Consider the following 22,352-nt stretch of genomic DNA (forward strand, 5'->3'; position numbering starts at 1 on the left):
CCGAGGAGGTGACACAGAGGCATGGCTTCCTGCCGCCCCGCCCCGTGGCCAGCGGTGCCCAGGCGCTGCCCCGTCTTTAACAAACAAATCAAACCAGACGGCCAAGAGATGCTCTCAACGGGATTTACAAGCGCCCACCGGCCAGAGCTCCACTCCGCTGCCCTCGTCCGCAGTTGGGAGTCAGAGGGAGGCCGAGCGTGTAGGTTTCCTTTCCCACTGGCAGGAAGCGTGAGGAGCCCAGCACCCATCCGTGAACAGCTTAAGCAAGACGACAGGCAGTGACACCAGGCGAAGACCACCCTGATGCACAGCGTTTACAGGGGCCCGCAGCGGGCGGCCAAGGTGAGCAGCCAGGGGACCGTGAGAGGCCGCTTGCCACCGGGAGCTGGTCAGGCTCAGCCTAGACAGCCGACCCCATGACAGACCCCAGTGCCCTGCACCCCGCGGGTCAGGCTCGGGTGCGGAGACCAGGACCGTGAGAGGCCGCTTGCCATCGGGAGCTGCTCAGGCTCACCCCAGATGGGGGGGACAGCAGACAACGCGCTTCCCCCATTACAGAACACCAGAACGCTTTATTTAACTTAGGTTTTGTTTGTGTGTGTGTTTAACGTATTTCCTATTGATTTCAGAGAGGAAAGGAGAGGGAGAGAGAGAAACATCAGTGATGAGAGAGAGTCATCGCTTGGCCACCTCCTGTAGGCCCCGCCCTGGGGATCCAGCCCGCAACTCAGGCATGTGCCCTTGACCGGAATCGAACCCGGGACCCTCCAGTCCCCAGGCCAACACTCCATCCACTGAGCCAAACCAACTAGGGCAAGACTTAGGTTTTAAGTGAGACGACGGGGATTGCTGAGGCTGCGCTGGGACTCAAAACAGGAAAATTCCCGGCAGCGCTGCAAATAAGAGTCCAGGCCTCAGCCCCGGGGACCCCAGTCCAGGCAGCAAGCAGGATCCCCTAGAGGCCCCACCCCCACCCCTTGTGTCCCATCAGAGTTGCCAGATTATGTAACCGGACAATCAAGGGCACTAGGCTGCCTGTCACTACCTGAGCCAGTTAAGCAGGGACAGGATTGAATCACATGAGTGTATATTCCAGTCCTGCTGGCAGCCTGAAGAGCAGCAGGGCATCCACCTGCTCTGCCCCCACCATAAGCCCGCTGCTTATACTGGGTAGAAGGACAGAGATTACATGGGGAAGTAGCCAAAGGGGAAGTTGACAGGTAATGGGGGCTGGAGATTTGCAAAGGCCTGTGGGTATGCAAAGGGCTGGGAGTCTTGAAAGGGCTTAGTGATAAGCAAAGGGCTGCCGGTCTTCAAAAGGCTAGTGATTCTGGTTCCTGCAACAAGGCTGCTAATCTTTCCAGGATAATAGGCAGCTCCCTGAGGGGGAGGATGGGCTGCATCTCCCAGCCAGGTGAGAATGTGCCTGCCTTCATCAACAAAATCACAGTTAACAGCGTGACCCACATTTCTTATAGTTGGTCCCCAATATTCTATTTCTGCCCCTATCAGGTTCACCCACTAAACCAGGCACTCGTGCAGTGGGTCCTAACAGGTGCACACCAGCAAGTACATGAGGGCTTAGTTCTCATGACACCCTGCTGGCAGCATATGTCCCAGCTGGCGTGGCTCAGTGGTTGAGCCACAGTTTGATTCTTGGTCAGGGCACATGCCTGGGTTTGGGGCTCCATCCCCAGTAGGAGGCGTGCAGAAGGCAGACATCGATGTTTCTATCCCTTTTCCTTTCTAAAAATCAGTAAAAACATACTTTAAAAAAATACGTGCAACCCTTACAAGAGAATTGACCTGATAATAAGCACGCCATGCAAGGATGCAGGTACTAATCGCATGTTAAGTATTTGCAAAGATGAATCTCTTAGATGTTACGTGAAATAGAACTATGAGGTCTTAGGTCTTCTCCCTCCACGGAGGCGTCTCCTGGGAGGGAGGGTGCACACACTGTTTTGTAGGCCGTGCTCTGGGGCTGAGTTGTAAAAACACGGATCTTGAAGACAGTATAAGGAAAGCACGTGACATCTCAGTGATTTGCATACTGGTTTTATGGTGAAGACCAGGCGTGCCTGGATGTCCAGGGGAGGAGAGGGCAGGCGGCTGTCCAGGAGCTTCCGGAGCTGAGGCCAGAGCCATGGGAAGGCAGGACCAGCCTGCGGCCATACCCTGCGGCCCTGCCTCTTCCCCTGGGCCTGTGCTGGACTCGGGGTTAGACCAGGAGTGGGGAATGCTATTTGATCTGCTCCTGCCATGGCATTAGGGGTGAGTTAATGAAGTATTTGACCAAACACAGCAGGCTGATATTTAAGTTGGTGATTTTGTACGACCTGAGAATTATGTGAGAAATAGCCAAACAGCCCTAACCGGTTTGGCTCAGTGGATAGAGTGTCAGCCTGCGGACTCAAGGGTCCCAGGTTCGATTCTGGTCAAGGGCATGTACCTTGGTTGCAGGCACATCCCCAGTAGGGAGTGTGCAGGAGGCAGCTGATCAATGTTTATCTCTCATCGATGTTTCTAACTCTCTCTCCCTCTGCCTTCCTCTGTAAAAAATCAATAAGATACATTAAAATAAAAAATAAGAAGAAGAAAAAGAAATAGCCAAACAGCCGTTGGCAGGAGAAAGGTTCCCACCCCTGGTGTGGATGGTCATGGTGGCTCGTCTTGTCCTGGGCAGCAGGAGGCTTGGGTGTGGGGCTCCTGGGTTGGCCTGGGTTCCGGTGAGTCCTCACTGCATACCTTGATGTCCTGGGTCAGAGGGGCTGTCCCCAAAGAGAGCCTTCCTGCCAGAAACCCCACACATTACCTGGTTCTCAATGGCAGACACTTCCTTTCCAGGTGCTACTGTCTCCCACCCACTTGCCTGGCAGGGCACCTGATGAAGTCCTGAGCCCGGCCTGACCCTGTCCGACTGGCACCCAGCATCCGGAACCAGATGTGCATGGAGATCTCCAGTGCTGGATTGGGTGGTGGGCAGAATGGACAGCACAGCGCTACCCTCCCAGGGCCGTGTTCCAGAAAAGGGCAAGTTCGACAAAGCCTGCAAAGCAGTAAGAGGATTGCAGTTCCTATAGCTACCGCGATGCCACTGAAATGAGGCAAGTGGGAGAGCTGGTGGGTTACTGACAGAGTGGTGGCGGGAAGAAGGTGCCATCCGAGTTGTGAGAGGAGGTGGCCCTGGGAACACCCTGGGGGGAGTGTTCTAGGAAGAAGGAACAGGGAGTTTGAAGGCCCCCCACACGGGCAGGGGATTGGCACCATCAAGGCATGGAAAGCAGGTGGCTGTGGCATCATGAATGCCGTGTGGTGTGGGAGGGAGGAGTGTGAGCAGGGACCGATGAGGAGAGGTCTACAGGTGATGAAGTGGAGTTGAAGTGCATCATGGTTGCCTTAGTGGCCACTTAAGGATGGTCTTTCTTTGAGGTGAGAGGAGCCAGAATGCCCTATGATGGAAGATGACCTGGTTCTACACAAGAAAGACAAGAATTCTTGTCCTTTGGGGGTGACAGGCTCTCAGTGGTATGCAGGCAAGAAACCAACAAGGAATTAGAATGCACAAGATGCCAGGAGTCATGGGTCCAATATAGAGAAATGGGAAAGCGGGAGGCGGGGGGAAGTTGGAGGTGTGGTGTTAGATAGAATGGCCCGAGTAGGCCTCTCTGGGAAGGGAGTCCTGAGGAAGGTGAGGGGAAGGACATTGCAGGCAGAGGGAACTGCAAGTGCAAAGGTCCTGGGACAGGAGTGTGCCCGGCGCATCAGATAGCAGGGAGACCCTGTGTGTGGAGCAGGTGAGTGGAGATGAGGTCAGTGGGCCTCGTGCCCAGGTCATGGTAGGACTGGGGGGCCTGTCAGCCAAAGTGAATGACATGACCGGAGCACCCCCTTTCACAGGACCGCCACTCTGTCTGCGGTGCTGAGAACTGGCACTGGGGGCCATGGGAGGAGGCAGCTCGGAAATTGTTAGAGAGGTCCAGGCAGGTGATGATCAGGGCAGAGCCGTGCAGGTGTCCAGCAGATGAGTCTTTTTGGATATACATTAACGTAGGAGAACCAAGACTGTAATCCAGCCCAGTGGTGTGACTCAGAGGTTGAGCGTCGACCTAAAAACAGGAAGTCACGGTTCAATTCCCGGTCAGGGCACATGCCCGGGTTGTGGGCTCGATTCCCAGTGTGGGGCGTGCAGGAGGCAGCCAGTAAATGATTCTCATCATTGATGTTTCTATCTTTCTCTGAAATTAATAAAAAAAAACACACAAAAAACCGTCATCCAAATCTAAGTAGTGACCATCTAATGGTGATTCTAGAGCAGGGGTGGGCAAACTTTTTGACTCGAGGGCCACAATGGGTTCTTAAACTGGACGGGAGGGCCGGAACAAAAGCATGGATGGAGTGTTTGTGTGAACTAATATAAATTCAAAGTAAACATCATTACATAAAAGAAACGTTTTAAAAATTTCATATCTTAATTTTTACAATACCCTGTTATACATAATGATTAATAACAAACTACAACATTCGCTAATGACTGATTACTATAATCGTGATGCATTCATTTCCTTTATGCACAGGCACACCATTTCCCTCCACTAATATCAGCAGTGAATATTTTAGTAGCCAATGGCCACGTCATTAGTCCTGGACTGACTTTTTTGGTGTGCGCAACAGGAAATATCTCGCTCTCGGAAAACAAGAAAAATAGGTTTATTTGCGTGACGCTTATTAATTTGTGCAGTTATCCAGTGTCTGGTAAGTAAATGTTTAAGAAGAAATATTAATTTTTATTAAAATGTTCTATTATTTTATGTTAACGATGACTCATTCATTTCAGCCCTTTGTTTTCAGCATGTCTCTATCGGAATAAACCTACTTTTCAAAGGAAATTGAAGCTTTTGTTTTTTTGTGGCCACATGCACTTGCACCTTGTTTATTTGGCCCGTGTTGGCCTGTGAGTGTGACATGCTTGGCTTAGAGACTTCCGGACTAATGGTGAGGACGGAAGAGGCTGCAGAATGAGTCCTGATGGAGCCAGGACGTCATCCGAGGGATTTATCATGAACCAGGCCGGCTGTTCACAAGCGGGAGAGCATCTCCCCCACGCTGAGGCCAGATGCACAGGCAGTTTCCAGAAGCGTCCCATGGCTCTTGCAACTCCGCACACAGCCCTGCTGTGAGACTGTCCTGAGGCTCAGTGATGCGTGCAGGCTCATGTGAGGCGTCGGCCAGGCAGGCTTGCCTGTCAGACCTGCTCGCCTGCTGCTGTTCAGCTCAGACCGCCCCAGCGTCCCTTCTGCAGGACGAGGAAGCACAGCATGGAGCCGGTCCCACGGAGAGCAGGTCAGCACTGGGGAGGGCGGGCAGGCCCGAAGGGGGTCTGAGAGCTGTCCTGGGCGGGAGAGGAGGGTCTCCCTCCCGAGGGGGGTGGAGCCTGGTGTTTGGTTAAGTGCATGGGTGCTCTCTGGCTCAGCTCCACCTTCAAGGAAGACAGTGTGGGTCGGGAGGGATGAAGGATGCTGTTTTGGACTCTGATGTCTGCTTTGGTGCCCCAGGAGGAAAGAGAAAGGAAGAAGGGAGGTTTCTAGGTTTAGGTGTAAGGCGAGGAGGACCAGCTGCCTCATGTGTGGCTGCTTTAAAAACAAACCATTTTCGGCTCATTTTGTGAGGCACAGGGAGAGACCGTGTCTGCTCATTCTGCCCTTCCCCACTCAGCTGGTTTCACATGTTGGTGATCCAAGATCTTTGAGTCAGACATGGTGGGAGGCGGCTGCACTCACATGTGCACCATCTGGCTGTCATCTGGAACAGCGGTCGCCAGCCTTGCGGACCTCATGGGCCAGTGGTCTGCAGACAACGGCTGGCAACCGCTGCTCTAGAAGTCATGAGGTCAGCTCTGATGCCTGTGCTGTGCGAGAGGCATCCCGGAGTCCCAGGGAGCAGGGATGCAGGAAGTAGCAGAGGGAAGGGGCAGCGGCAGGGGGCACTCAGCTTCCTGGGCAGAGCACAGTGGCTCCCAGCGCACCCCCCCTCCCCCGCCCGAGGACTGAGCCTGGTGGCCCTCCTGTGTGTGTCTGGGTCTCTCCTCTTCCCATGAGAACACCCGTCATAGAGTGGGAGGCGGCTGCACTCACATGTGCACCATCTGGAACAGCAGTCGCCAACCTTGCGGACCTCATGGGCCAGTGGTCCGCAGACACCGGCTGGCGACCACTGCTCTAGAAGGCATGAGGGCAGCTCTGATGCCTGTGCTGTGCGAGAGGCACCCCGGAGTCCCAGGGAGCAGGGATGCAGGAAGTAGCAGAGGGAAGGGGCAGCAGCAGGGGGCACTCAACTTCCTGGGCAGAGCACAGTGGCTCCCAGCGCACCCCCCCTCCCCCACCCGAGGACTGAGCCTGGTGGCCCTCCTGTGTGTGTCTGGGTCTCTCCTCTTCCCATGAGAACACCCGTCATAGAGGGCTTCAGGCTCGACTTCATGACCTCATCTTAACCTGGTTACGTCTGCTGCGACCTATTTCCTAAAAGGTCACACTCACAGGTGTTGGGGGGTTAGGACAGTCAGGGTGCCTGCAGGCCCTGCCTGGGCCGAGAGGAAGAAGAAAGACAGGGGAGGCTGGTACCCACAGGTCAGGGCGGCTGGCCTAAGGGAGGCAGGGCCAGGCCAGGCCCCAGGAGTGTCTCCCCATCTCCCTAGCCTGCATCCTGTCCAGGGGGCCACGGCAGGGGAATGGTCGCTGGCAGCTCTGGGGCCTGTTTTTAAAAAACAGCTTGATTGGGGTCCGATCTATATGCTGCACAGCTCACCGTGTCAGGAGCGCAGCGCAGTGGCGTCTAACAATCCAGCCACATGGGGCCAGCACATCAGCCTTAGGACATTTCATCCTAAAAAGAAACCACGAGTACTTCAGCCACCCCAGCCCTCTCCTCAGAGGCCAGGAGCCAAAGTCAGGGGTCTGCAGGGCCGGCTCCCTCCGAGAGCCTGCCTGCTCTGAGCTCCTGGTGCTGCCCGCAGCCCTCGGCCTGGGCTGTCACCTGGCCCCTCCCTGGGTGTGTCTGGGTCTCTCCTTGTCCCATGAGGACACCTGTCATATAGGGCTTAAGGCTCGACCCAATGACCTCAGCTGTTGCGACCTATTTCCAAAAGGCCACACTCACAGGTGTTGAGGGGTTAGGACTTCAACATATCTTTTGGGGGGACACCACCGAACCCACAACATCCTGGTTCATGAGCATCCATGGACTGTCCCCTGCAGAAATGGAATGCGCTGCCCAGGGGCAGCGAGACAGACCTACTCGAGGGCCGGGCCCCGTGGGGGCCTGTGGGGGGCTGTCCGCGGAGGAGGGCTCTGCAGCGGCCATTCCATTTTCCTTGGTTTACACGCTGACGTGCTCTGCTGTTGGAGCTTTTTCACTGCACACACCTCTCAGGAGGCATTTGGCTCCAGCCAGACAGCTTGTCATCCCGTGAAAAGAACCAGATCACAGGGTTCTCAGGTCCAGGGCAAACACTCTCACCTGTGCCCACTTCTGTCCTCCCTGTGCCCACCTGTGCCCTACCTATGCCCACCTGTGCACGAGGACTTCATGCACAAGTGTGATGAGAAAAAGAAACAACATAATGCGCAGCCATAGGACCATCAGTACATCTCCGTGCTTTCTTCCTATCACTGAATCAGCCTGCAGTCAAGGTGTATGTAGCCAGACTTATATTTTTGATATTTATTTTATATATTTAAATGCCATTTAACAAAGAAAAATCAACCAAAAAAATGAGTTCTCGTGTCACCTCTGACACGCGTCATAGGTTCGCCATCACTGCCCCAACCCCTGCTGAGGGCGGTGCCCTGTCCAGCGGATGCTGTTGTCTACAGTGAGAGTTCACAGTGGAGACGCTGGGTGGGAGGTGGCTGTTCCATAGTCACGCCAAGTGCTGTGTGTGTCCGGGCAGGAGGGGGAGATGGGGCAGAGGGACTGAGCGCAGGATTCTGAAGTCCAGGAAGGAGGTGCGGGCACTGTCGTTTGCAGGCTGTTTTCTATGCTTGAGACAGTCCACAGCTCACAGCATTTTAGAATGAGTTACAAGGATTAATAGGCTAAAGGCCTTGTGCCCGGGGAACGCAGTGTGGCCACGGTGGTTCCAGAGCAGAGCGGGGGTGCTCCCGGTGGGAGTGGGAGGAGCCCCCTGAGGTCCTCCCAGCACAAGGGCGGGGGGAACTGACGGGGTTGTGACTGCTTCAGGCACTAGATCCACACAGACTGGAGCTGGGACCCAGCCAGGATCTGCCCAGGCCCTGCAGCTCAGCCCTCAGAGGCCTGGCCATCTCACCCCCGACACACACCACCAGCCGAGGAGCGTGGCCTTGACTGCTCACCCGCAAGAGCCGTCCTAGTTTTATGGCGTCTCTAATGCACGTTTACAGCGCTGCACCCAGGTGTCTCAGTGCCAGGGTCCTGGGCTGCTGAAAGCGACAGGGTCCACCCTGCTGAGGACAAGCAGTGGCTTTCTGTGCGAAGCCCAGCCCCCGGCCTGCTTCCCACTGATGGATGTGGGAGTGGCTTTCTGTGCGAGGCGCAGCCCCGGCCTGCTTCCCACTGATGGATGTGGGCCCCAGGCACCGCCTCTGGGTGCCAGCTCGTCCAGCCTCACGTTCCCTCAGGGCGGTGCTGCCCGGAGACATTACGGCCACAGGCACACTGCTGTCTCCCTGCGCACATCTGTGCTGCGGCCACAGGAGAGTCCAGGGGTTCGCTCCCTCCTGCGGAGGATAGTGGTCTAGACCCACCTCCTAGGCCAGTGCTGGTCGGGCCAGGCAGCAGAGGCAGATCCGTGTCCCAAGAGCCAGAGAAGCCAGGTCTTTGCTCCGCCCGGTGCGGGTCAGGCTAGGCAGCAGCCTGTGTGTCAGGCAGATCCGCGTCCCAAGAGCCAGAGAAGCCAGGTCTTTGCTCCGCCCCTGGTGCCGTGGGTGTCCCTCCCGCCGGTCACAGGACACCAGGGCCCAGCTGGTGTCATCATCCTCGCCGGGGGTCCTCTCCTTCCCTGCCTGTCCGTGGGGAGGATGGGTGGAAGCGGAAGGCCTCGGGGCCGGGAGCCCTGCACTGACAACCCTCCGCCACCGCCCTTTCCGTCGTCCAGGTCCGGCCATGGCGGAGCTGCACCGCACGCACTCCTCGCTGGCGCCCTCTGTCACCGCCCTTTCTGTCGTCCAGGTCCGGCCATGGCGGAGCTGCACCTCACGCACCCCTCGCTGGCAGCCCTGGACGAGGAGACGCTGTGGGAGATGACGGAGAGCCACCGCCACAGGATCGTGCGCAGCATCTGCCCCAGCCGCCTCACCCCCTACCTGCGCCAGGCTAAGGTGCTGGGCCACCTGGCCAAGGAGGTGCTGCACAGCCCCGGTTCACCAACTCGGCCATGAGAGTTGGTGAACCTGCGGGGGGTGGGCCTGTGTTAGTTTCTCTGGGGCCGCCCTAATAAACTACCACAAAATCGGTGGCCAGGGAACGCAGAACTGGGTTCTCTCAGTTTGGTGGCTGAAGATCTGAAGTTAAGGTGTGGGCGGGGCCCCCTCCCTCCGGTGGCTCCAGGGGAGGACCCTTCCTGCCTCTTCCAGCTTCTGGCGGCCCCGTTGCTCCAGCCTCTGCCTGGTCTACATGCCCTCTCTGCGTCTCTCTCTCCCTCTCTCTCCTGACACTTGTCCTTGGACAGGCCCCCCGCTCGTGGCTCACACCAATTACACCTGCAAAGACCCTTCCTCCAAGTCAGGTCCCACTGGCCGGCTCCAGGCAGACACTCTTGGGGGCCAGCCCACCTGTTCCAGCCCAACTGACTGTGTTTATTCATTGAAAGCCGGGAAGTTCATAGCATCACCATATCAGCTTCTTAGGAGAATTGAGTCAGTTTCTAAGATACTTGTCTCAAAGCCCGGTCAGGGCCGGGAGGTGGAGAGCCGGCGGTGGGTGGTCAGGGCCGGGTGGTGGAGAGCCGGCGGTGGGCGGTAGCTTCTGACAGGATACTTTCTGCCAGTTGCCTTATGATGGAGGTGGGGGGGGGGGGCGCCCTAGCTCCTTGCTCGGGGCACTGAGTGTCCTATGTGGGGAGGACACCATGTCCCCGCCCTCAGAGGGAGTAATGGGTGCAGATGGCCAAGCAGTGGGGTGCAGGGCACAACCAAGAAAGCACATCCAGCACCTCTGCTGGTGCTGGAGGAACCTGCAGGCCGGGTGCCCCGTGGGGCCCAGGGGAAGGTGTGCAGGGCCCACGGGGCAGGGACTCGCAGGGAGACCCCCTCAGATCAGTAGCCCACACCCTCCCAACAGGACCCCTAGCCAGCCCCCACCCCTCTGCCAGCCCAGGGAGGAAGGAGGCAGGGCCCCCCCACAGGGCCCGGCAGCGGCCTCACCTTGCGGGTGGAGCTGCTCTGCTGAGCCAGGTCCTGCAGGAGGGTGATGAGCAGCTGCTGTGCCCTGGGAGGAGGAGACACAGCTGCCAGGAGGCTCCACACCCCCTGCCCAGCGGCGCCTCTGAAACCCTGCATGCCCGCAGCCCACCAAAGGTGCCCGCTGATGTCCCGGGTGTGAGCCTGGGTGGGACATGGCTCCTGGCCTCCCTGCACTGCTGAGCTGAGCGGTACCACCCGATACCACGTGTACCGGGAGCTGGTACACGGCTCCCGGCAGGCGGATGCTGCTGGGGGGAGGGGGCCAGCCCTGCCACATCTGTCCTGGGAGGTGGGACTTTCTGTGCTAAAATTAACACAGTCCTGAACACACCAGGTGACTGGTGAGCCTACCTCCTGGGGACACTAGCAATGTCTGGAGACACTTTTGGTTTTCACAGGTTGGGGCCAGCATGAGGCCAGGGAGCTGCTCAGGCAGGCGGTGCTAGGCAGCCCCCAGCAGCGGGACCACCCCCAGGTCGCAGCGCTGAGGCTGGAAACGCTGGCCCCGAAAGCCCTAGAACCAAGGTCCACCCTTTTCACAAACAAACGCTGTCCACCTGGGGTGGCACATGGGGATTCCACTTGGGCAGTGTCCCCTCCCCAAGAGGTGGCCATCCGACAGCCGCTCACCATGCATAGGTGGGGATGGTGCCGCCCTCTGCGTCCCTAGTGCTGTAAGGGCCCACCTGGAACATGGTGTACGTGACATGCAGGATGTTGCCGCAGTGCACCGGCAGCTCCCTCTCCGCCCTTCCCTCCAGGGCCAGGTTGACCCGGATGTAGAAGGAGTCCCCTGAGGTGGTCACTTTGGCCTCCAGGTCCTGGACCAGCTTCTTATAACCTGGTGAGAGAGGACAGGTCAGCCCAGGCCGTGACCCACAGGGGGAAGGTTCTGGAATGTGAAAGGAGGAGGGACAGAAGGTACCGCCCCAAAGTCTCGGAAGCCATCCTGGTGCCAGAGTCAGTGGGTGGGAGGTCCCGGCTGCCTTGGGGGCCTCTGCAGACCGGGGGTGTGGCCTGGCTCTGGGGTAGGCCATGGTGGCTGGGGCAGGCACAGCCACGGCTTAGAGTTGGGACTGGGCAGCTGGGCAGGTCCTGAGAGGGGAGCTTCTGGGGGTTGGGCGGGGGGAGGGAGGGAGTGTGTACCCTCCGTGTTGACCTTCACAGACAGGCAGCAGAAACCGTCCACCCTGCGGAGAAGACTCACGGCCTGCTCCAGGGTCATGCCCTGCAGGACGGCCTTGAAAAAGGGCTCTGTGGCCTCACAGTCCACCTGGGGGCAAACCACCAGGGCGGGCGCTATCGACCAGGTTCGGTGGAGTCTGAGCACAGATCTGCACTCACCGCTCCAGCCATCCACATGCACCCCCAGCTGTCCACACGCCTATCAGGGCCTCTGTCCCAGGCCCTGAACCAGGGCATCTGCATTTAGCTCCTCCAAGCCACACATATTCCCACCCTGAGTCAGCCACCACCCCCTTCCCAACCGCATGCCGAGAGCACCACCCAGGACCCAGTGTCTGCTCTCCAAAATAGACCTTTGTTCTAGAGCAGTGTTGGCGAACCTTTTGAGCTCGGCGTGTCAGCATTTTGAAAAACCCTAACTTAACTCTGGTGCCGTGTCACATACAGAAATTTTTTGATATTTGCAACCATAGTAAAACAAAGACTTACATTTTTGATATTTATTTTATATATTTAAATGCCATTTAACAAAAATCAAACCAAAAAAATGAGTTCTCGTGTCACCTCTGACACGCTTGTCATAGGTTCGCCATCACTGTTCTAGAGCTTTCTAGATCACAGGTTCTTGGCATTGGGACTACTGACATTTGGAGCTGGGTCACTCTGCTGTGGGGCCGCCCGGGCCCTGTAGGATGTTAGCGGCATCCCTGGCATTGCTATCCCCCTCCCCGGCCCCGCTTGTGAAAGCTCCTGGCTCTCACTGTCCCTCCATTCACTCCCTCGCTGCCTCACGCCAAGAGGACACTTTGTAAGGACAATGAGCACGTTTTGGGGATCAGGACTGTCCCCAAACACCATAAAGGGCTCTGCAGCTGTAACCACAATGTAACTGACAACGAGACACGGAGAAAGGGCTCCCGTGTCCTGAAGACGGGGTTTCCTCCGGGGGATGGGCAAGCCTCGGGGACGGTGACACCTATTTTGTGAATTTCTTACAATTGTTAAAAATTGTTTAAAAGCTTAAAGTTCTAGTTTCAGTAACATCAAAGTCCCCTCCCTGCTACTATACTCACTTAATGGTAATTAGTCAAGTTGAACATTTATGTTTTCTGCAGCATCATTAATATTTCACAACAAAAAGTTTTAAGAATTAAAGTGGTGAACCTCGCGTTCTGTGTATTTGAACAACAGATGTGCATGTACACGCGTTCTGTGAATTTAAACACACAGACGTGCACGCACACGCACGGGAGCTGACAATGAGGCCACTGTTCAAACAGCAGCAGCAGAGCCCTGAACCTCACCGTGACGATCTGGGTGCCTGAACGCAAGGCCATCTCCTCGGCCGCCGAGCCAGGGGTGACGCGGTGGATGAAGATGCCCGTAAGGTTCCCGCCGATGACGCTCATCTGCTCCAGCAGTGCGTCCCCCTGGAAGGCCAGCACCGTGACCTGGCTCGGGAGCTTCCGGGCCAGCCGCTGCCACCACCACACGGGGACACTGCTGGAGGAAGGGGCCACGGAGCTCGTGTGCAGCCCAGCTCTGGAACTCTCCACCCCCCTTCCTGCCATGACAGCCTCAAAAAGGCTGTCACCTGCCAACAGCCCTCACTCTGCCACCTGCTGGCCCGGCCCCCCTCCACTCACCTGGCCGAGACACAGAGGCCCCTGGAGATCAGCTGTGGGCCGCTCTCAGACTCCAGGAGGTCTAGGCAGAAACAAAGGCTCAGGCACCAGCCGGCTGCCCTAGAGGCCACACGCTACCTCAGTGCCCTCAGCCACCTCGGTTGAGGCTGACCTCCTCCTCCTCCTCCTTCCTGCTGAGACCTTGACTCATCTCCCCCACACGGGAGGAGCTGGCGGAGAGCTGCACCTGCCTGGGTCTGGCCTCCACTGTGTTCTTTGTGAGACTGAATGTTGCCCACGTTTTATGAGATGGGGAAGCTAGAATCCACTTCCACCTTCATCCAAACAGTCAAATCTGGTGGAATCTGGGCCCGCCTTTCTGCATGACAGTGCCTGCCGCCTGCATCGGCTGCTCCTGCTTACCCCAGGCCATGCCAGCTGCTGGCTGCGGAGACCTCGAGTTGGCAGTCCTAGGCCTCGATGTCCTTGGGGATCCCTGTTAGGTCAGAGAGAGCCCAGGACCGGATACATGCAGACATTTGATCAGATAATGGACCCTCCCTGGAATTTCTGACCTATCAGCGTGCCAGACACAGACACCGGCTTCTCCCTGAATCCACAACGACCCCCACACAGATACTGACTCCTTCCTGAGTATCCTGCTAACCCCCTGTGGCAGAAACTTCCTCAGTTCACGTCCCCTCCCCTCACTCAATCGCAGTATAAAACAGCCCCCCCCTCACTAAGGGTGCGAATCCACTGACCTTGTCTTTGGGGTCCGTGGGTCGCCCGGGAACGCAGAATAAAACCTTTTCTTTCTTTTCTGATTGACTCGGTTCTCTATTTCCTACATCACCTTCCTGAGCCACCTAACATTTGGTGCCTTGAAACCCAGGTGGCATGAGCACCTCATTTGGCCACCCCTCCACGGCTCAGGATGCCTGCCTCTCCCTCCTCGTGGCCCAGGACCCATCAGGACCTCATTTCTTCAGCTCAGCAACCTTTCCCAGTTTGGCAACATCAGCGGTGAGTCCTGCCCCGCCCCCGTGCCCGTTCCTTGTGGCCGCCCGCCCGCCAGCGTCTCTGTCCATAAAATGCGGCCGATTGCCTTTCCGGACCCTTTCAGTAAGGTTCCTCCGGACCTCTGGAGGTAGTGGAGACGTCCCTACCTCCCCCGGTCCCTCCGCCCGTCCATAGCATGGGTCAAATTGCTAAGACGCTGGCCTTTGGCTCCACTACAGGCCACAGGCATCGAGCACGGGGAATCCAAATTCCAAAATTGATCCGAGCACACCTCTAGGGTGCCTGCCTGCCAACCTGGCTAAACACTAGGCCTGAGTCAGACCTGCGTCCTATTTCTATAACGTAGCATGGCCTCAGTATGAAAATGGGACCTCGACTTTACTGTCCGTACCGATCTCAGTCATTTCTGCCAGCGAACTGGGAAATGTGCCCAAGTCTCTCTCTCTCTCTTTCTCCACCCCGTCTGTGTCCCCGTCCCTTCCCCCGAAGTTCCTTCTGCCTCCTCTCCTTGCGCCGGGCTGTGGCCGCGCTGTGCTGTGTACCGCCGAGACCGCGGTGTGTGTGGTATGTGTGTGGGGGTGGGTTCATGTGCTATGTGTGGGGAGCAGCAAAGGCACTGCCATTGTCCCCGCGTCCTCCCACCCCCCCTCCACTGGAGACCATCTCGAACTCCCCCGGCAAAAGCTGCCCGTTCTCCCACTGGCCTCGTGCCCCTGTCCGTCCACACCCTTTCCTCCACCCTCCCTGCTGGACCCTCCTCCAGCCACACCTTCTCCGCCATTACCTAATGACCCTGCCTTCCCTCTTCCACCTGCCCACCACCGCCGCCACTACCTCCGCAGCCACTGCGGGAGCCGGAAACTCAAGTCACCCTGCCCCCACCCCTGCCTGCTTCCCCAGTCAGTACACGCACGCGTCTGCAGGTCCCACCTTCCTTCTGTCCCGCCTCCCCTCTGCCCCGCCCCGGGAGGTTGCGGCGTTCCCCCTGTGCGCTCCTGTTCATTCTAACCGCCCACCTCGCCCCGAGCGCTCTCCGCCAAATCTCCAGCAATTAAATTCACAGGTGGCCGGCCAGTTCCCTTTGCAAGAGGTTGCAGCTGGAAAGGATTTTATTCAGGTAGCCATTCTCTCTCTCTCTGACCTTCCTCAAATTGAAAAAGGCCTCGGCTCTTTCTCTTCAGACCCTCCCCTATCCCTGAGAGCCCAAGTCCTGAGAACATTAGCTCCAAAACAGCCTCTTCTATTTCTGCGCCCATTCTACCCCTGAGGGAGGCAACAGGGACTGAGGACATAGTCTGAATCTATGCCCCCACTCTCTACGTCCAGCCTCACAGATTGAGAGGGCACTGACCTGACCACCTTAACCGTAAACTTCCATAAACCTTTTTAACCTGACCTTTAAGCTCCTTAATAGCCCTCAGACCCCAATCCGAGATCGAGTGAATATGGCCTTTAAGGTTAATGCCCGTGAGGAGGAGGCACAGTCGGAATGGGAGGCCTGCCTTCAACAGAAGGTAGACCTGCAGATTCACGCCTTAGTTGTGGCCCTGCAGTCGACGGCAGCCGCCATGGCCCCAAGGGGGCTGTGCGTGGTGGGGGTGCAACGAAAGGAACGAACACCACCCGGAGAATGCTTCAAATGTGGAAATGAAGGCCACTGGGCAAAGCAGTGCCCCCGGCCCCAGGATCCAACCAAGCCCTGCCCAGCGTGAGGCCAAAGTGGCTACTGGAAGAGTGACTGCCCCTGGAAAAGTGGCGGGCCCTCTGCGCCCCAGCATGGAGGGGCCGCCCTTCCAGGTCATGACCTGCCGCTGGCCATGCTGGGACTGGCTGAAGACAAGAAGCCCAGCCTCGACGACCCCCACCACCCTCGCCGAGCCCAGGGCTGCGCTGAAGGCAACTGGTCTCCTTCCTGGTCAACATGGGGGCTACCTCCTCTGTTTTGCCCTCCTTGTCAGGGCCCCTTTTTCCTTCCACGATCTCAGTCATGGGTATTGACAGCAAATCCACCTGCCCGCTGACCACCGGCCCCCTTCCCTGCCTCCTTGACGATAGCCCTATAACCCACTCGTTCTTAGTCATGTTTTCATGCCCCGTGCCCCTTTGAGGACGAGACATCCTCACCAAATTAGTGGCCACTCTGCAGCCCATTCGGAGCCCTTCAGCCTCCCTGCTCCTTCCGCTCCTGGCCCCCTCCCTTCACAGGGACGCCGATCCCCCACTGCCATGCGTCCCCTTATGGGGCCCTGTTGTCCCAGACCACAGCCGCCTACCTTAGTCTCGCTGTGAACTCCTTATCTCCTCCACGACTGTCCCCTCCTCTGAACAAGAAATGTTCTCCTTCTTCAGGCTCACTGGGTACTCTTACCTCCGGGTTCATAACTGTAGTCTTCTTGCAAACCTCCTCTATGACGACCTGGCGAAGGAACCCCCTCACTGAGCCCATAGGTCCCTGGGCCAACATCCTCATCCCTTTAATGCTCTGAAAAGTGCTCTGACCTCGGCGCCTTCTCGTCCCATCCCCTTCCACCCTTCCCAAAAAAACTTCCTTGAATGCACAGGTTTATTCAACAGTCGGGCTTTTATCAGAAACTGATATCATTATCTCTGGAAAAAAATGTGGCAACGTTAAAATCCAAGCGGCTAGAGGCCTGGGAGCAGGCAGCCTTCTCCCTCCCGCCCCCCTGCCTTTTCTCCAGCCTCATATCCAGGTCCCTGGCTTCCACTGCTCCTTCCCTTTCTCTTTTCCCTTGGATAACAGCGCATTCTAACATTTCCTCTCACTTTCACTGTAATACCTACCTCTCTCAGGCTCACCAAATGCCTCCCACCATCCCCAAAGAAGATTCAGCGACACCATCCAGGACCTCATGACCCATCATTCCTACTGTCTGGGATGGGAAATCCTCTAGTGTCACTCTCTATTTACGAACCCTGGACCTACTCTTTTGTCCACCCTCATCAACACAACTTTCCATCTACTCTCGAACATCAATCCCTCCTCCTCTACAGCCTGCTGGATTTGTCTGTCACTGGCTCGAACCCTCATCATAGCCACTCAATTCCAACCTATTGGACCACCCAACTAAACTCTCTCTCTAGAAATTTGCAGCTCCTGGCTGAATCTGGGCTACACCAAGGAGCCCCACCTTCTTAAGCCCTTTTTGAACTCCTATATGGGAGACCCTTCTTGCTCAACCACTGTCTCCTTACTGATCCCCCTCCCCTGGGTACTTTTCTTCCATATCTTACCCAGGCAATTGCTCCGAGAACACGAGAACAGGTTTCTGCCCAAGCCAGAGCCGACCAACCAGGACTCCCGAGGACCAGCCATTTCAACCTGGTGACTCGGTCCTCCTTAAAAACCTACATCCACAAGGCTTGGAGCCTAGGTGGACAGGACCTCACACTGTAATCCTCACAGCCCCCACCACGGCCAAGTTGCTTGGCGACCCCAGCTCGGTGACCCATCGTGGCACCACCTCTCCAGACTCGAGAGGATCCCGGAGCAGCATGACTTCTATAAATGTGAGGTGTTGTGCCCCACTAAGGTCCGCCTTGGTCAGCCTCCCCCTCCTCCTTCTCCTCCCTGCCCTGAGCAACCTACACCCACCCCCACCTGCTTATGTGTGGAGGTTCAAGGTCCGTGAAACCTACTACCAGACGGCAAACAAGTCACACCAGTGGAACCCAGACAGTAGTTCCCCAACTAACCTTGTATGGAGAGTCAGAGCTTGCCTGGCTGCTCCCTCCATCCCACTCCCGGACCCGCCGGGCCACCTTCCTCCCTGTCATGTTAGGGGCGAGTATCGCTGCCTCAGTAGGCCTCACCGGGGGAGCCCTCGGGAACAGTCTGGTCACTGCTCAGGAGTTTAATGACAAGCTCCAGTTAGCCCTGGAGACTACTACCGTCTCTTTTAGCCTACCTACAGCGGCAAGCAACATCAACAGTTCAAGTAGCCCTACAGAACCAGCACGCCTCAGACCTTCTGACCGCAGAAAAAGGAGGAACCTGCATATTCCTTCAGGAGGAATGCCGCTACTTCATCAACGAGTCTGAAGTAGTGGAGCAAAACGTGCAGACCCTGACTAGGCTGAATGAAAAACTACATGCAAGAAACTCCCAGGAAAACTCTCCTTTTGGCTGCTTCCAAAGCCCCTTAGCTACCCAGGTCCTACCCAGGTAGGACCCCTGATTCTCATCTGTGTCTTTTTTCTCCTAGCCCCCTGCCTCCTCAAGTTCATCTGCTCCTGGATCGCGGAGATGTCACGGGTGACTGTGAATCAGCTCCTGCTCCATCCTTACACCCGGCTCCCCTCTGACCTGCCTCTGCCTGACCCTGGCCTTTAAACCCCCCCCCCCCCCTTGACATCCCTGGTCAGCTGGAAGCAGTCAGAATGAGTCGGCATGCCCTATCACCAAAAGGCCGGGATGTTAGGTCGGAGAGAGTCCAGGATCCGTTACATGTAGATGTGTGATGAGATAATGGACCCTCTCTGGAATTTCTGACAGATCAGCGTGCCAGACACAGATACCGGCTTCTCCCTGAATTCACAACGACCCCCACACAGATACTGACTCCTTCCTGAATACCCTGCTGACGCCCTGTGGCGGAAACTTCCTCAGTTCATGTCCCCACCCCTCACCCAACCGCAGTATAAAAATAAGCCCCCCTCCCTGTGGGCGCGAATCCACTGGCCCTGTCTTTGGGGTCCGTGGGTTGCCCGGGGACACAGAATAAAACCTTTCCTTTTCTTTCTTTTCTGATTGACTCAGTTCTCTTTATTTCCTACATCACCTTCCTGAGCCACCTAACGGTCCCCAAGCTCTGCACTTTGACATGCAGCCTGGGAGGCCAATGGGCCCAGCCCAGGCGGTGGAGGCTGCTCCTCCACCTGGTGGACCACCCACCCCGAGTACTGGAGGCCAGCAGAGGGCGGACAGCAGCATGTGCCCAGCTCACGGAGAGGGCGGACAGCAGCATGTGCCCAGCTCACGGAGAAACCCTATTCGTGAATACATTCTAGTCAAGTGGAGGTCACTGGGCGCTCCTGGCCTATTTGAGGTGAATTCCACTAAAATGCATGAAAGCGGGACATTATGTGGGATCACACAGAAGAGCAGTAAGCCCCCTGTCCTCCCAGCCTCACAGCCAGGCTGGTTCCCCTGGAAGATCCTCTCCCTTGGTCACTGTCACAAAACCACCAGTGATCTGGGAAGAGTAAGGTTTCTGGCCACATGACCACTGCCCCACCGCACAGGTGCCTCTGTGGACCAGCATAGGGTGCGTGCACCCCCTGGTGGCCACAGGGTGAATTCCAGGTGGGGTGCTGAGCACCTACTCTGTGTGAGGCCCAAGACTGGGGTAGGTGTGCAGGGTAGAAGGTAAGAAGGCGGACATGAGGGGCGCACGGCTTGAGGAGAGAGAACCAGTTAAGTGACAGATACAAGGCATAAGCCACAGGGAAAGGGGAGAGAGGCTCCCACAGGTGCCCCAGCCAGCCTGAGTGCCCAGGGTCCAGAGCAGGAGGGACAGAACGAGCAGCTGTCTGAACATCTGGGCTGAGCGGGCATGGAGACAATCAACTTCCTCACCGCTAGGTGACAATGGACAGGACACCCAGGACTCAGAGCAGCTGGCACCGGCCTGAACTGCCGGGGGCCAGGGTCAGGGCAGCGGTCCAGTTCCCCTCCCTCTGCCCGGGCCCCGGGGAATCCTGTCCCCTCCTGGCACAACCCAGGGGAGGTGGGCGGCTGCAGAGGTTGGCAGAGGGACACACTCACCTGCTCTGTCTACAATCTCGTAATCCAGGTCGACGTCGCCCGCCTTCACTCCTGGGCAGCCTCCCCAGTCCCCCTCCAGGATTTCTGAGAAGCCACTTCGCGGAGGAAGGGGAGGATGGCTTGGGCTCACACGTGGTATTTTGTGGAAGAGCCACACTCAAGGGGCCAAAGAGTTGCATGTGGCTTGCGAGCTGCAGTTTGCCGACGACGGTGCTAGTATAATGCAAAATGCACAATCAATTTACATTTATTTTTAAATAATATTGTACTGATTTTTAGAGAATTAAGGCAAAGAAGCATCTGTATGACAGTGAAACCTCGATCATTAGCCTTGTGCACATCCCGTTCGTTCTGGGGATCTAGCCTACTGCCAGGCCCTTTTCCCCACTGGCAACCCAAGGCCCAACACTAGGTTGCAATCCAGGCTTTATATCGGACACTTATTTTGTGGGGAAGCAAGTCTGTGTACGTGCGAGCACCTGGGTGTTTACTAAAATCTTTATGCTTAGTCTTTAGATGTCCTTTGTTAAAGGACGCTGCAGATACATGTGTGTTCTCAAGGATGCTTACCCTACTGATAGTATCTAATAGTTAATTTTGATTCAAGCTGTTGTTACAATAAAAGCCTAAGGAGGCAGGCGAAGGGGGCTGTTTGGTTCTGATATCTAGGCAGTCCCTTAGCCCTTTCTATCACAAAAAAATGTGTCAGAGTAATCATTCATCCATCACTTAGAGTCTGCTGTTCAGCCCTGGCATTGTTTAAGTAAACTTGGAAAATCTTCCTCATTTCTGTAAACGAAGATGTTCCCAGCAGTTCAGTATCAGTTTAGACTTCCCCAGTTTTTGTGAGAATTAAAAGAGAAAATGCTCAAAAAGTCATCTCTGGAACCCTGGCCCAGGCAAGTACCACGTTTGTAACTTTTATTGATCCTCACAGTCCTAGCTAAGTCCTGTTATCAGGGTCATGTCCACATTTAACCAACTGAGGAGCAGGGAGCTGTAGTGAGTCTCCTGGAGATTCCAGGTTGGAGACCCAACACTGAGACCTTAGTGCCCACAGTACTGCCTCCCTGCTGGTGGGTTAGCGGGTTCAGAAAGGCCCCAGTTCTTTCTCAAAAGCCCTTACACACAAAGGTGCTTGTTGGCACTGGGGAACTGAAGGGTTCCTGTCCTGAGTTTTTCTAAAGTTGCTCTTCTGAAGGTGGTGAAGAATGTTAGTAGTGCCGGTTAAAAGTAAAAGTGTTCACTGCATTGTGCATAGATTTAAAAACTAAAAAATTTCTAGCTGGTGTTGCTCAGTGGTTAAGCATGGGCGCACGCACAAAGATGTCCCCCATTCTATTTTTCATCAGGGCACATGCCTGAGTTGCAGGGTCCTTTCCAGACCAGCAGCAGCGTGAAGGAGGTAGCCCATCAATGATTCTCTCTCATTATTGATGATTCTCTCTCTCTTTCTCCCTCTCCCTTCCTCTCTGAAATCAATAAAAAATATTTTTAAAATCTCTAAAAAAATATATTTTTAAAAGGTAAAAATTATTAAAACACTTATACAAATACAAAAATTTATTTCCTAAATCAAAAAGGCAAAAAATGAGTGAAATTCTAACATTCATATTTGTTATCCCATTGTCTTTTTGTTAAAGAAAACTGCCAAAACTCATAAACAGTAGGCAGAACATATGATCAGAGGTTTTAAGACAGATATAGGCACAGTAAATATACATCTGAGAAAAGACTCACCATAAATTTCTAGAAAAAATACAACCAAACAGTGAGGTAGGTACAATTAGTTAAGGTTTATTTTATTTATTTTAAAAAAACAATCTTGCTTCGTGCCCACCCAGGGACACCAAAAAAGAAAACAAAAACAAAAACAAAACAAAACCAAAAAAAAACCACAATCTTACCCTGACCGGTTTGGCTCGGTGGCTAGAACATCGGCCTGTGGACTGGGGAGTCCCGGGTTCGATTCCGGTCAGGGGCATGTGCCTTAGCTGCAGGCACATCTATAATGGGGGGTGTGAAGGAGGCAGCTGATGGATGTTTCTCTGAAACAAACCAAAAAAAACCCCCAATCTTACCCTGACCAGTTTGGCTCGGTGGCTGGAGCTACGGCCTGTGGACTGGGGAGTCCAGGTTCGATTCCAGTCAGGGGCATGTGCCTTGGGTACAGGCACGTCTCCAATGAGGGGTGTGAAGGAGGCAGCTGATGGATGTTTCTCTCTCATGGATGTTTCTAGCTCTCTGTCCCTCTCCCTTCCTCTCTGTGAAAAATCAATAAAATATATATTTTTT

The 22,352-nt window shown here is 55.7% G+C and overlaps 3 protein-coding genes across 9 annotated transcripts in view; 2 read left to right on the forward strand and 1 right to left on the reverse strand.

The window, feature by feature from the left end:
- Positions 1 to 4,102, forward strand: part of LOC102260965 (gastrula zinc finger protein XlCGF7.1-like) — a 10,780-nt gene extending 6,678 nt beyond the window's left edge. The window contains exon 2 of the mRNA XM_014536806.1: positions 2,848 to 4,102. The gene's annotated coding sequence lies outside the window, so the exon portion shown is untranslated. The remainder of the gene's footprint in view (positions 1 to 2,847) is intronic.
- Positions 4,103 to 4,884: 782 nt separating this feature from the next.
- LOC106725482 (caspase recruitment domain-containing protein 14-like) lies at positions 4,885 to 10,382 on the forward strand. Its single transcript, XM_014536829.1, has 2 exons — positions 4,885 to 5,343; positions 9,208 to 10,382. The coding sequence occupies exons 1-2, from the start codon at positions 5,319 to 5,321 to the stop codon at positions 9,414 to 9,416; spliced, it is 234 nt and encodes a 77-aa protein (XP_014392315.1). The 5' UTR covers positions 4,885 to 5,318; the 3' UTR covers positions 9,417 to 10,382.
- Positions 9,186 to 22,352, reverse strand: part of LOC102262868 (zinc finger protein 883) — a 61,470-nt gene continuing 48,303 nt past the window's right edge. The window contains exons 3-7 of one of the 7 annotated variants that reach the window (XM_014536821.1): positions 13,271 to 13,331; positions 12,929 to 13,127; positions 11,233 to 11,280; positions 10,401 to 10,464; positions 9,186 to 9,254 (exon numbers count right to left, since the gene is read on the reverse strand). In XM_014536821.1, coding sequence (XP_014392307.1) covers positions 11,242 to 11,280; positions 12,929 to 13,127; positions 13,271 to 13,331 — 299 coding nt within the window. In that variant the 3' untranslated portion in view covers positions 9,186 to 9,254; positions 10,401 to 10,464; positions 11,233 to 11,241. Of the gene's footprint in view, positions 9,255 to 9,351; positions 9,429 to 10,400; positions 12,074 to 12,167; positions 13,128 to 13,270; positions 13,332 to 22,352 lie in introns of those variants that run through there. The other 6 variants (XM_014536820.1, XM_014536817.1, XM_014536819.1 and 3 more) reach the window with 6 other exon arrangements.

The sequence above is a fragment of the Myotis brandtii genome, unplaced genomic scaffold (assembly GCF_000412655.1).
Source record: "Myotis brandtii unplaced genomic scaffold, ASM41265v1 scaffold1656, whole genome shotgun sequence".
In the NCBI taxonomy this organism is placed as follows: domain Eukaryota; kingdom Metazoa; phylum Chordata; class Mammalia; order Chiroptera; family Vespertilionidae; genus Myotis; species Myotis brandtii.

Excerpts from the sequence above, each read along its gene's own strand:
- LOC106725482 (XM_014536829.1), top strand. The coding sequence starts at position 5,319 with ATGGAGCCGGTCCCACGGAGAGCAG. Across the intron at positions 5,344-9,207 it reads GCCGGTCCCACGGAGAGCAG|GTCCGGCCATGGCGGAGCTG; the intron begins GTCAGCACTGGG and ends TCTGTCGTCCAG.